At 40.3% G+C, this 14732-nt stretch overlaps 1 protein-coding gene across 4 annotated transcripts in view; it reads right to left on the bottom strand.

Annotated features, from left to right (window-relative positions):
- Positions 1-2989: 2989 nt before the first annotated feature.
- The window catches only part of LOC123979598 (serine/threonine-protein kinase PAK 2-like), a 15068-nt gene continuing 3325 nt past the window's right edge, over positions 2990-14732 (bottom strand). For 2 of the 4 annotated variants that reach the window (XM_046063598.1, XM_046063597.1), the window contains 14 exons: positions 11249-11442; positions 11031-11137; positions 9448-9595; positions 9339-9355; positions 9116-9229; positions 8676-8799; positions 8510-8573; positions 8258-8306; positions 7972-8084; positions 7739-7856; positions 6537-6636; positions 6175-6371; positions 5324-5461; positions 2990-5047 (listed from right to left, as the gene is read on the bottom strand). In XM_046063598.1, the coding sequence (XP_045919554.1) occupies positions 4961-5047; positions 5324-5461; positions 6175-6371; positions 6537-6636; positions 7739-7856; positions 7972-8084; positions 8258-8306; positions 8510-8573; positions 8676-8799; positions 9116-9229; positions 9339-9355; positions 9448-9595; positions 11031-11137; positions 11249-11426 (1554 nt within the window). In that variant the 5' untranslated portion in view covers positions 11427-11442 and the 3' untranslated portion in view covers positions 2990-4960. Of the gene's footprint in view, positions 5048-5323; positions 5462-6174; positions 6372-6536; positions 6637-7738; positions 7857-7971; positions 8085-8257; positions 8307-8509; positions 8574-8675; positions 8800-9115; positions 9230-9338; positions 9356-9447; positions 9596-11030; positions 11138-11248; positions 11443-11660; positions 11792-14732 lie in introns of those variants that run through there. The other 2 variants (XM_046063600.1, XM_046063599.1) reach the window with 2 other exon arrangements.

Here is a 14732-nt window from a genome sequence, read left to right as displayed (position 1 = left end):
GTGAATGATTTTAGTGATCTAATTAGTTTCTAATTTTATGTAAAAAATAATCCTGACCTTTGAGGCAGCAGCAGGCCAGCATAAAAATGAGGATGGTGATGAGAGTCATGGTGGTTGTGGTTTCTGCTGTGTTGACTGACAGATCTGAGTCCTGCAGTGTTGAACTCACAGGACTATAAACCTTCTCAGTTCACTGTAGGATTAGCTGACGATGCAAAACCTCCTCTCTATGGAAATGATTTCTCTGTTCTCAACAGACTGAAGGATTTACACCATCTTTAATCTTAATAGAACAGAAGAAAATATTTATATTAGAAGTGCAGTCAAAGGTTCAAGGAACTGTTTGTCTGCCTTTAAGTTACTTACAGTGTTTACTGTATTTAAATAGTAAGTATTTGTATAGCTATCTAGACACTTTGACATGCAGACAGACGCTTATCCTGCATACAGGGTCGTGGGGGGCTGGAGCCAGTCCCAGCTGACATCGGGCGAAAGGCGGGGTACACCCTGGACAGGTCGCCAGTCCATCGCAGGGCCACACATAGACAGACAACCACTCACACTCACATCCACACCTAAGGACAATTTTGGAGACACCAATTAACCTAGCCTGCATGTCTTTGGACGGTGGGAGGAAGGCGGAGCACCCTAAAAATGACTTTGTAAATTAGTATTATGTAAAAGCATCATTTACATTTAATATATATCAACTGATTTGAAACTATAAAAACAATGACTTTGTTTCAAGCAGACGATAATTGTTTGTCATGTGTAGAAACGTATATAAAATCCTCACTCATTTTTTGATTCCAGTAGGTATAGTCCAAGAACAATTTAACTTTCCCAGCTAAATCAAATAGAGATTTAATAAACTGACAAGATAATTAGTCTAAAACTGTTTATGGAAGATTGTCGCCAACACTAACAGACTTGGATTTGTCAGTCCGAGTCAGAAAATTGTTGATTGCAGATTTGCACCTAATATTTTCTAAACTTCTCAACCTGACTCAGACGTCCAACTTGACAAGCAGAGTTATTGACAACATCGTCCTGATGCAGTTTTCAGTTTGTGTGTATGAAAACAGTTCAGACTCTCTGTGACATAAGAACTCTGAGGAGCGGTGATGTATAAAAGTCATGCAAAATACATTTAAGAAGGCAAACACACATCTATTCTTGTGAAACAGAAAAGGCAGAGATGAGGTGGGGTGACAGTTCATCATCAAGAACATTGGGTTATTTAAAGCCCACCTAAAAACTTATTTCTCTTGTTTCAAACGTTTCTCCTTTGTTAACATTGGTCTTAATCAGCATCTCATCAATAGGTGCTGCCTGCTGTCAAATGGATTCACATTGAACACAATAAGTGACTGATAAGTGAGTGACTTTTATTTCCCTCCTTGTTTTCATAATTGATCAAATAGATCCAGGTGCTACATTTATTTGGATAATTCAATACTGACAGCCATAAGTACAGTAACAGAGATGCAGGGATATAAATCGATCCTACACAGTATACTTGAACGTCAGCATTCATTTCTGACCCGAGCTGCCTTTTGTTTTTCTTAGTGAGGAAGACTGTGTGCATAATTTAACCTGGAGCTGTAAAAGGGAACAAACCCTGAGTGTCAGGGACATGAAAATCTGAGTTTCACTTCCCTTTTGACTGGGGGTGAAATTACAGAAGTTACTGTAGATTGTGGCCCTGCTTTGCGTGACTGTGCTATGTTCTGGTGAGCAGTGGTGCATATCAGAATATTCTGGAACAGGTCACAGCTGCCGTGCAGCAATCTGTACACAGTCTAATTTGATGGAGGTTTTTGTACGACTCTTTTTCACTGTGTGCGCAGGCCCACATACGCTCCCATACAGTAGTAATCTCCTGCATCTTTTGCCTGGACTCCACTGATTTTCAGAGTGAATTCAGGTTCAGAGCCACTGCTGCTGAAACGACTCGGAAAGATTAACATGTACTTATTTTGTAAAACAGCAGTTTGGGAGGCTGTCCAGGTTTCTGCAGGTACCAACTGAGATCATCATCAACTCCGTTGCTGGCTGTACAGCTCAGAGAGACTGTCTGTCCCAGACCTACAGACTTTGATAGAGGAGACTGAGTGACAGTTGGATTGGCTGTCGATCCTGCAAAAACATAAAACATTACTACTGCATGTAATATATTATATAAAGAACAATTCCAATGTAAAAATGTAACTAACTCTGTATCAGTTATAGAAAGTTTAGTTAGTGCACTCTGTATAGAGTCAAATCTATCAAAGCAGTATGTTACCCTGAAAGAGGGCTGCCAGTATTAGAAGGAAAACCAGCACCATCTTCAGTATGGATGTATGTCTGTGAGAAAAAACTAAAATTATGTGTTCTTGGCACAAGACTTGCCGCCTTAAAAACATCTGGTGTGCAAGAAAGCACAACCGATATTCAAATTATAATGTCTGGGTGAAGGCTTGTGAGAGCTGTCTGTTCCTGTCACATGAAGATGAATACTGCTCTCTAGTGTCATAACAGGAGAATGTAAATTAATTTGAATCATTTTCATCATCACGGATGGATTTGGAGATGGCCCCCCACCTCTCTTTTGTATGAGAAAGATCCTTAAACTGTTTGTAGTTGTATCTCTTTGTAATTGTTTTCAGTATCCTGTAGATCTTTTGTTTCTAAAGATGTTGTGTGTCTGTTTGTTTTGCATCTCTTTATGGTTATTTTGTAACTTCGTGTTGTGTCTCTGTGGTCTGTTTGTGGTTGTTATGAATCTCTTCATATTTGTCTTTGTGGTTGTTTTGTCTCTCTGTTGTAATTTTGTCATCATTCTGCATCTCTGTAGTTACTTTTTGTCTCTTTATGGTCATTTTGTATATCTGTGCTAGTTTGACTGACCTTCCAACAAGAACCTTTAACAGTCACTTTGAACAGAAGATCTGGCCACAGGGCCCCCTGACCAGTATGGAGGTTCAGTGATCCAGACACAAACCACTTAAGGTCCACCTTTAATAATAATTTACATACAGTATGAATTTTATTCAATTGCAGAAATTGTTGGTATCATGATGAACAACAACACATTTAACACTTCAATCGTTCATATTACACATACAACTGGAATGTGTGTTCTTGTCAAAAGCCACAAAACAGTGTTTTCCAGCCCGTTAACAGTATCTGAAAGTCCTCTGTATTTATGTAACCCTGTTGAGTACCATGCAAGTGGGTTTAAGGCACATTTACAAATGGCTTTTAAATGCTTTTCAGTGATTGTCTAAACTTGCTGTAAAATTACATATAAACCAATCTCATTTGGTACTCCAAGCAGGTTAAAAAAAAACAAATAATTGTTTTCAAATACTGCTTGACTCAGGTCTGGCTGGAGTGTCCAGGCTTATTAATACATTTCATGGTTGGGAGTTCATACTTGCACAGTTCAGGGAACTGAGGATGAATTGGTACAAAAAAGCAAGTTGAAAACACAAATGTATCTTCTGTTGTGTTAGTTACAAATATAAAACAACGATATACATACTTTGAAAAAGCTGTTAAAAAACACAGGACATCACCAATACATAATATACATAAAATATGCAAAGTCTTCCTCCAGTTCAACACATTTAGACAATTTCATACAGTATTTCTGTTGTACTTGCACCAACACACTGACAGTAGAAAGAAGAAGAAAGAAGAAACATTGTGATAGAAATGTATGAGATGTAGCCAAACTGAAACGTGCCACACAGGTTTTACCTGACGACTGGCAGTGACACGTTGATACCAGGCGCAGGTAAAAACTAAGACAAACAATAAGATTTTTTTTGACACAATTTGAAAATCATGGCCCATCTGTAGAAAACATCAGTGTTCAGATGGGTTTGCATAGTTTGTAGAAGAGCGTGCACTGAGAGTTTCACAGCAGAGGTGTATGAAATCTGAGATAGTGTGTTTTGGTGCCTGGTAACACCCTGAACTGCCACCAGGGGGTTGAAACCCTTAACAGAAATTTCATTTACATAAACAGAGTGAAAACAAGCTTAAATCCCATTTCTTTTATTGAAATGGTTAACTTTTCTGTGAGATACAGGGTCAAACAAGGACACTGGTATGGCTTTTCCACTGCACAAACACTGCACTGTCTCATGCTGGGCCACAGTACAGCACAGTATCAGTACACTTGAGTTTTCCATGCACATGTGTACCCATAGCTACAGCAACCACAGATACCAGTTCCAAAGGTTAGGGTCTCTCCACACACCAAAATTTTAGATTCCTCACGATCTTCATGTCTCACAACAAGTTTGCTTATTAATCAGATATTTGAGCTCTAAAAGTAGTTTTTTAATTGACTGTGTTAGAAGAAACTAAAAATGGTCCGGCAAGTTGATAAAGATCCAATCAGCTCAACATTAAATCCAAACAATCCAGTAAGACCAGGGGTGATGGTTTGCACAACTTGCTACAAACAAACTTATCTTGTGAATATCTTCAACCAGTGAGTAAGTTAATTCATTAAACATGATGTCATTCATAGCAACAGGTTAAGCTTTCTCTTAGTTTAGGCGTTCATTTCTTCAGCTTGCAGCAGCTTTTTGAGCAGGTTTTAAGAAGAGACTCTCAGGCTGGAACCTTCAGCGCATTTTAGGAACAAAGAAAAAACCTGTGTGAATATGGCCCTTGGTGTGCAAAGAGTCTTGAACCTTTGCAACAGTGATCCCGCATTCCTATGGCTGCAACAACTAGAAAACATTATGGCTGTATGCGGCTTTAGAACAAGGCACAATGGTAAGATACATCTGGCATCAGTAGAGAAACACTGGGAGGAGTAGAGAGGCATTTTGTGACCCTTGGAAAAAAACACAAACACTAGCAGGTTGTTGACGGTCATCATACATAGACCAATGGAAGATGCTGGCTGATTTGGCAGTCATAGGAGTCAGCTCTTATAGTCTTTAGAGACTGGGATTTAGCGGTTGCTCTTCATGGCCTCCTTGGCTGCCAGGATGAGTGGGGTGAGGCTGGACAGAGGCTTGGCCAGCTTCAGGAATGGGTGCTACAGACAGACAGACAAAGGAGTGCACACAGGAAATATAATAAGATGAGGAATGAAGAAGACCTTCACTTACTTACGAACACAAATGTCAAACATTTCCTGGTTCCAGCTTCTTGGCTCTAAGTAATCGTAATGGCCCTTTTCACAATTTTCTGACATTTCTTTAGACAAATAAATTAACTGATTAATTGATAATAAAATAATACTTCCAGCCCTAAAGTGTGGGATGTTTTTGAGAGGGATATATTGAGGAACGAGTTTGTAATCCTCTTCTACCTGCAGCAGTTCTTTGCCAGATCCTCGTTTCTCCACGTCCATCTCCAGACAGCGGGACAGGAAGGATCTGAAGACAGGAGACAGCTTCTCTGGACTCTGCAGCTCAGGAGTCCCATTGGTGGCAATTAAATACAACGCCTAAGACCAGCACAAAAGCATATAAGAAAAGCAGTCTAATGTAATTTTGAAGCATTTCAACATGAATTCATTCCTTCACAGTGCTGGTCTTTGTAGTAAACTCTTGCTTCTAACATCGGACAGATAAAATATTGCAATAATTTGTTAATAATAATGTTCAAATATGATAATGTGGAAGCAGAGACCGTAATAGAAAAAAAAAAAACCTAAACTGTCCACTCTAGTTTGTGGTCACTGTTGTGCTTTTATTTACTAATATGATCTAAATGCTGGTTTACCTTTGGAAGTAAAAAAATAGTTTGACATTTCGGGAAATACATTTTTTTGCTTTCTGGCAGAGAGTTAGATCAGACAATCAATACCACTCTCATATCTGTCTGTTAAATATGAAGTTAGAGCCAACAGCCAGTTAGCTTAGCTTAGCGCAACAACTGCAAACAGGGTAAATCAGCTAGCCTGGTCTATGGTAACCACCTACCAGCACCTAAAACTCACTAACTAGCTTTATATAATTAGTAAAGCAAAAATGACAAAATTCACTGGTTGCAGCATCTCTAATTTGAAGAGTTTCTGCTTTTATCTGTTTTATATTTTTTCAAACTAAATGTGTTTGGGGTTTGGACTGTTGGTCAGACGTCACCTTGGGCTCCAGAAAACACTGATTTTTCACAATTTTCTTGCATTTCATAAACTTTCTCCCAGCACACACTCACCCTGAGAGGGTTCTCGTTGAGATATGGAGGCTCTCCCTCCACCATCTCTATGGCCATGATCCCCAAAGACCAAATGTCCACTTTGGGTCCGTAGGCTTTCCTGGTCACCACCTCTGGAGCCATCCAGTACGGGGTCCCCACCATGGTGCTGCGTTTGCTCTGCTCTGGGGTGATCTGGGCACAGAAGCCGAAGTCAGCTGCAAAGAGAGAAAGAAATATCTGGTTAGATCGATTTATTCACAGCCCATCCCACAGTTAAGATCAAAAGTACATGTGCAAATTAAAAAACAGTGTGCCATTCTGTCAGATATGTACAATATGTGTCTGTGGATCTGTGCATGTTTGCGTGAGCTCTTCCTCACTGAGTTTGACTGATCCGTCCATCCCGAGCAATACATTGTCACTCTTGATGTCTCTGTGGATGACCTGGTTGGCATGAAGAAACTCCAGAGCCTGGATGACCTGGATGCAGAAAGGGAGGATGGTTAGGATACCCAAAAGTTTATGCACACAAGGCTTAAAGACAAATATAAAACATTAGATAAACATACAATTTTTTGTTTTGTTTGAATAAATACAAAGAGGTGAGAGAGTCGTGTGCGGAGAGGTAATTTCATGACATTTGTTCATAATAATAAAAAAGCTAATTAACACTAGTGTTATCCTTTAAAAGCCTGCTAATGCTGCAGATCAGTTTGCTAGATGCTAATTGGCTACCCCGACAATAAATCACTCATGGATGGTTATTCAGGTTTACTACCTAATGGCTACAAGATGTAACATTAGCCAGCGAAAGCAAATGACAGTTCAAGGTCTGTTTTTATCAAGCATCACGTCTCAAAACTAAAGGTGACCGTCCATTCCAGGTGGTGGCACCGACACTGTGGAATGCTCTTCCGTCACACCTGCACTCTGGGGTCTCAGTCGAAGCATTTTAAAATCATCTGAAAACTCATCTAAGCAGGCCTTTGTCTCCCAGTTAACTTTTAAATGTGAATATTCATGTGCTCTTTCAAATACAAAAATGGTTTGATGCTTATGTATGATTGTTTGATTGCTCCACTGCTTTATTGTTGCTATTTTTTAATATTGTAAAGCACCTTGTGACTTGCTCTGTGAAAGGTGCTATCTCAGAATCACACTGAACATTTTTTTTTTTTCCTCCAAGTGGGTCCCCGTTGGTTGTCTCGTGCATGATCAAGGTCAGTCACAAAATTTATGTTGTTGTTTCCCAAAACAGTATCTTTTAAGAACCTCATTGTGATCAATCATCATCATTTCTCCTCCCACGGTATGTATGCACATAACACTGCTATCTCCTGGCAATTCCTAACAGGTTAGCACACCTCTGGAGCTCTCCTAAATATTGGCTGAGATAGGACTTATTTCCAAAGTTAAGAAAGTCAATAAAATGCTTTTACTCGTACTACTAAAAGTAGAATAAAAAATGCACCACCATTGTTGGCCAGGTTAGATAAGTTTCCTACTCTGAGACAATTGACAAATACAGGACCTTGTCAATAAATGACATGAGGGGAGCTCAGTTGTCTGAATAGAATCCTACCTCTCTGCAGACGGCAGCAATCTGGGCCTCGTCCATGCACGTCTCTGTCACAACATCAGTTAGGGAGCCACCAGCCAGGTACTCCATTACCACGAAAAGCTCATCTCCTACGAGGAAACTAAAAACACACGCAAACACAGTCACATCCACAAAACAGTCAACTTACATTTGCTACTGACGTACCGACGTATACTGTATGTTTGTCTGTACAGTACGTGTTAGGTCAGTGTTACCTATCTACAAAGTTGACAATGTTGGGGTTCTTCATCTCCTTCATGACCAGGATCTCATTGATAATTAGCTCCTTCTTTGGCTGCTTCTGCAAGTTGATCTGTTTGATGGCCACCTGCAGAACACAACATCCTGTAAATGTGGTACCACCGGTGCATGCAATCTACCTGGCCAACTGCAAGGCACAATTCTCAGAATTTGTAGTTCAGTCCAACCTCTTCTTCAAGTTGAGGGGACACTGACATGTTTTTTTTTTGGTGGCAGAGGCACAAGATGAAGTAACCTTACCTCTTGCCCTGTGGCAACATCTATGGCTGTGTAAACTGTGCCAGATGCCCTGGAAGTGAAAAACAGTAAGAGATAAAATTAAAGACTTTTCCTTATTTTTTGCCTAAGATTATTTTTACGTTGCCCATACTACACTATTCAGGGTTGGTTTACCTTCCTCTTTTGATCAGTTTGGACCAGCCACCTTTTACACAGACTCCTTAAAATTCCTGCCAATTTTCAATGTTTACACTGTCCTAAATTCTGACTCACCCTTGGCCGATCTTCTCGTAGCGAGTGTACTTCTTCTTAGGATCTCCAATACTGACAATAGTTCCTAGGAGTTACAAAAAAAATTGTTAAGTCAGCTGTACTGACTGGAGTCAAGAATAGATGTGGCTTTGCCTGCAATGTGTCATTTCCAGTGTGTTTGACATACTGAGTTTCTCCATTATCTCTTCATCAGTCATCTTGCCTCCCTTCTTCTTCTGTTTGTCAGCTGCCTTAGAGGCGGAGTCTACATCTGGAGCTGGGAGTGGGTCTATCACCGACCTCGTGTACATCTGACAACACAGGAAAGAAAACTTTCAGGAATACTGACCATGGGTGATCTTGCCCTTTGTATTTTTAGCTGCTTTTAATTTTTGCTGACTAGATCTTCAGTTTAGTAACTCTGGGTAACAGTATCAACTAAATGCCTAAAAATCAAATAGTAAACCAGGTGACATTAGTATACTGTAAATAAAACTGATTTTATTTACAGTATTATTTATTTATTAGTACAAGTATTGCTCAAAATAACAATATGGTCTACGGTGCCGTTTTCCTGTGTTAAATAAAAAAATTAATAAAAATCACAATCTTTCCATCTTGACTCACAGATTTTGTGTGTTCTGGCCGTGGTGCCACAATCGGAGGTGGTGTTTCGTCGTCATCATCATCATCTCCATCCTTGCTACCTGATGGGGAGGTCACTGTACCCTGCTTGCCTAGCTGCAACAGCAAACATACGAAGGTTAAACAGAATGACAGTCATGTGTTGCTTAATGTATTCAATGTAATGCTATCAATGAGGGTGTAAAGGTTGAACGGAACTACTCACCGACTGTGAGTCTTTATCTGAAAGAGATAAAGTGTAAGGACAGACGAGTGAGTCATGCGCAGGTACAACATTGGACTTTAATTGATCTGTTGAGCAAAAGAAAACTGACCTGAGGCGGAAAAACTGAGGTATTTCTGTTTTCCACTGGTGGAGTCGTAGAACTTGAGAATGTCGAGGACGGCCTGAGGATTCTGTTTCTGTTCTGATTTACTGATGTTGGAGTACTGAAGGAGACGGGCCCACTGCTCCGGCATGCCCTGGATAAACAAACAAACACACATACTCATTGAAAGACATATACGTCTACAGAGATCGAGCCATTAAACAAAGAAAACAAAAATAAGACACTATGATCTGAGGTCATGCACCCAGATGGAACATGTTCCAGTAGCCAGGTGTCAACTTTAATAAGATAATTGGTAGCGTTCTTATTCAGGAGTCCATCCAATATCCCAACAGTTAAAAAGCAAAAAGACATTTGTTAATCACCAGTTTTCCAGCGTTGAACTATTACAATTTTAAGAATAAAATCTATATACTCACTTTGCATTCTGAATGACATAAAAGTTAGCTTGCTTGAACCACAACTGATGCCAGAAGAAGATTTCTGGGTTAAATGATGCATGTGTAAAAAGGATTCACATACGTATGCTCAGGTTGCCCTTGCTGGATTCACTAATACAATGACAATGTAACAACAATGGCAATAATCTTATGGCACAACTACAGCTGTAATTTAAGATCTAAAAATAACTTTTCTGACAGCGAAAGAATTAATCATTTCAAGCCTGTTGCACCAGCTTGTCATGAGTTGAAACTTGGCTTAGATATAACATGGGTTTATTAAATGGAGATTTACACATCACTAAATTAAAACCTGTTAAATAAAAATTATGTTTAATAATGACGTAAGCAGGGGAGATTTTAAATACGTCATATTACTGAACGTTAATGACCAAATTGTTTCAGCTAAGTTAGCAGAAATGGATATTTCCCCCTCTAAACTACTCTAAAATCTAAACTGTGTGAATACTACTAACTCTCCAACATAACATCATTTACAAAGAATTGACAGTTCATTAATGCATTGTTTTGCCCTGAAAACCTGTTTGTTTTTTGCAGTTATGTTACAGCTTGTCTGCGATGGACTGGCAACCTATCCAGGGTGTACCCCGCCTTTTGCCCGATGTAAACTGGGATTGGCTCCAGCCCCCTGCGACCCTGTACGCAGGATAAGCGGTTGACGATGGATGGATGGATGGATGGTTACAGCTTGTGATGCTACAGTGACTTCCTATTTACATAACGGATTATTTGGTTCGGACAGAGCTCTAGATGACACATTACACTTCGACCCTTTTGGAAATATGCTTTTCTTGCTTGCAGAGAGTAAGAAGAGCAGATTAATATGATTGTCATGTCTGTACGGTTATGGAGACTTTGGACAGAGCCAGGCTAGCTCTGCTGCAAGTCTTTATGCTAAGCTAAGAAGCTGTTGACTCCAGCTTCATTTTTAGCGTAATGGACATGAGATCTGTATCGATAAAAGATTTAATGGTGCAACACAATTTAGTCAATCACAAGTTTTAAATTAACAAGTAGTTATTAGGAACTTAGGAAAGAACGATGGATTTACACATAGCTGGTGCAAAATGTCAAGCACATTTTCCAGTTTTAAGGTTAGATACTTACAGTGAACTCTCCAGTGACAGCATCAAAACCCACATGGATGGTGTGTTCAAAGTCCGATGGGGAGGAGATCTCAGGCCTGTCCTTGTCCCGGTCCTTCTTCCTGCCTCCTGCAGGTAAAAGGTCAAGGGTCAGTGTTTTCGTCACCTACTGCAATTGCATGTGGGGTTTTTTTACGTATGTGTGTCTATGTAAATGTGTGTATTCTCCACATCTCTCACCCTTCTCAGAGGCAAACATGGAGATGATTTTGTTTCTAGACTTCTTCTCCTCTGGTACAGAGGGAAGTGGCCGAGAGTTGTGATTGGCTGACTGGGAGTCCTTGGGTCCTCCTCCTTGGCTGCTCATCCTGACAGGGGGGGCTGGGGGCTTGTCTTCACACACTCCGCTGTCACACATCTACACACACGTACACCTGCAAAAATGGGATGAGACACAAAATGACAATGCATTATAGAATTACAATAACTCTGTCGCTAGTTCAATCACTGGTTCTTCCTGTTTTTTTCATTTCACAATGCTAGCCTTACATGTTAGCCAAAAATGCTACTGAGAAACGGCTGCAAATCAAGTAAAACTTAGTCTATTATGCAGAGAAAGAAACAACTGAACAACAAGTTAAGAAGAACTCACGCCGACCTAACTAATCCATCCATGCCACAATCTGTGGGACAGCACTGAGAGTTGCAGCGAAGGGAACAGAGAGTGTGAACAGGAAGCAGCGCTGAACGGGCAAAGTGACGTGTTGAGTCTCGTTCACTGTTACAAATGAATGAGGAAGGAAAGGAGGCAGAGAGAGAGGCAGAGACAGAGAGAGAGGGGGGAGTGTCTTCGAATGACTAAGTGAGTGTATGGTATGACTACTGGAGTTAAAGGGAGAGGACTTAAGAACAACTCAGTGAGAAGGACTGGAAGAACTGTGCTGGGTAGTGTGAAACCTCAGAAGCATGATATAGACAGTCAAGTACTGCACTTAAGTGCAATTTTGAAGTACTTGTACTTGACTTGAGTATTTACATTACTTGCTACTTCATACTTTTAGTCTGCTACATTTCAGAGGGAAATAATCTAATTTTTACTCCACTTATTTATTATGACTTTAAACAACATATGATAAGTGTATATATTATCGTTATATACTAAACCAGTGGTTTCCAATCATTTTGGCTTGTGATCCCTTACCAAAAAAAGCAGTGTTTAGGGTCCCCTTGTCACATTTCAGATATCCTTAAGTCCTTGAGGCATGTTGTCTCAAAGCTTCTCAGATTTTATCATTTAAATAACACTTTGAGGCCCAAAGAGATTTTTAAAAATCTGACATTTCACAAAAAAGCAGTTCTGAGAAAGGTAAAAAAACAAAAAAAACAAAACATATTTGTGTAGCAGAATTGTTCTTCATTCCTTTCCTATTAATCTTCTCACCACCACTCAGATTTATCTTGTGACCCTTTGGAAGTGACCCCTACGTTGGAAACACTAACATGTTACTTACTCATTGATATGTCAGTATTAACAAAATAGTAATGTCACATATAATAAATATATCAATAATAGGATAATACTTCAGTGCAAGTTGGATTTTGAATTAGGAGACCTTTACTTATAATGGAGTATTTTAACATTGTTGTATTTGTTTTTCATTTGAGTACTTCTTCCCCCAATGGTAGACACATCTGTGTGTAATCCATTACCCTAATATGGTGAAAACTGAGATTGTAGACACACATGCACACGCATAAAAAAAACAAAACAAAAAAAAACACTTAACCAAAAGTGCACCTCTTCCAGTCTTGCAGAGAAAGCAGCGCGTTCGTCTCCGAGCTGCAGCCTGCATTCTTGGTGACATCACAGACAGGAAACAGGAAGCAAACAAAAGGTTTCCTCACTTCCTGTGTCTGACCGCTGATGACACAGCGGGTATTAAATGTGTATAAAAGAAGGGTACCAGGCAGGTATGCCTATGACCTCCTTTTCACACAAAATCCTCCTCCTTCGACGGCTCTGCTGATCTGACTCACCTTTCATACTACAACACCACAAAATCAATGAAATCAGGCTCCAGCTGTGCAGATTTCTTGATACAGACTCCTTCCCTTAACACATTAACCAACACACACACAGCATCAGGCCTTTGAAATGATCAAAAAAGCCATTCACACAAGCTGATTTGTCCCATGTAATAACCAAGTCCTCAGGTTGCAAGCTGAAGACACATCAGCACTAGTTTGACTCGAGGCTATATTTTTCCCCTCCCTGAAACATTCAATGTACTGTGATTTGACGCTCTGTTATCGAGGCTATCCCAGCTATCACTGCTGTGTGCTTACTTGTAGTAAGGCCTGTCACACCTCAGATCTTGTAAACTGTAAACTTCAAATTTTCCGATGTGGCGCGAGTCACATCATTATAAAAACACAACCCAATGAGACAGTCCACCCCCAGCAAATGAGACACGCCCCTAAATCTCTTTTCAATGGCTTTGCCTCTTTTACATAATCTGTTAAGTACTCACCTGTTTGTTGCCTCCAATGCGCCTTACAGAAGACAGGTAAACAATGAAAACTTGTATTCCCAGCAAGTGTATGCAGCTCTTTCTCTAGATCATCTGTCTACTTAGCTCTCGCTGCTCCCTTACCCCTCTTTCTCTCCTTTTCAGCCTTCTCAGGGCAGGTCTTAGCAGGCTGCCTCATTCCTCAGTGATCTTGGACTGGACAAGTGTATTCTTGCCCCGGCAGGATAAAATTAAACCTAGTCCAACCTTAATGTGCATGTTTAAAGTCTGTGTGTGTGTGCGTGTGTGTTGCCAAGGCTTAGACAAGTTGTCTCTCAGTAGGAATTCCATTGCTACAGGGCTGCAGGGGTTGGGCGTGTACTCCCGTTCATGTCACACATCTCACAGACACAACACACACACACACACACACACAAACAAACAAGGCTCCTCCTCATGCAGGCCCGTCTAACACACACGCATTCCCTGCCCTAAACACACACTCCCTTTGCCAACAGGGGCTCCATTGTGAGCACTTGAACTTCTTGTAGCTCCGGGCTACTCTTACTGAGCGCCCGCAAAAAGAACTTTGAGGGGAGCGGGCAGGTGCACACATCAGCGCTGCAGGCCACGCGCTTGTTGTTTGTATAACTGCACACTCCCTATTACTGCTGAACAGAACAAGATGAACATGACACATTGATCACTTTAAGTCAGTTATCAAGAACAAACGCCAAAGATTTGCTAGCTCCAGAAATGTCAACAGCTGTTTGCTGCTGTTCTTAATTTGATGTCATTATGCTATATTTGGATATATACAGTGGGGGAAAATAAGTATTTGACCCCTTGCTGATTTTGCAGGTTTGCCCACTTACAAAGAATGCAACGATCTATAATTTTAATCATATGTACATTCTAACAGGGAAAGACAGAATCCCAAAGAAAATTCCAGAAAATCACATCATATGAATTTATTAAAATTGATAACCATCTGATGAGGAAAAACAAGTATTTGACCCCCTGGACAAACAGCAAGTATTCTGGCTCCTACAAGCCAGTTAGTCTTTCTTTAAGACACAGCCCCAATCCCAACCAATTATCTACATCAAATACACCTGCCTCACCTCGTTACCTGTATAAAAGACACCTGTCAACACCCAAACAACCAGCATCCAACATCACCACCATGGGCAAGACCAAAGAGCTTTCTACGG

Source organism: Micropterus dolomieu, linkage group LG11 (assembly GCF_021292245.1).
Source record: "Micropterus dolomieu isolate WLL.071019.BEF.003 ecotype Adirondacks linkage group LG11, ASM2129224v1, whole genome shotgun sequence".
NCBI lineage: Eukaryota > Metazoa > Chordata > Actinopteri > Centrarchiformes > Centrarchidae > Micropterus > Micropterus dolomieu.
The sequence above is the reverse complement of the archived record's forward strand: the minus strand, read 5'-3'. Positions and strand labels throughout refer to the sequence as shown.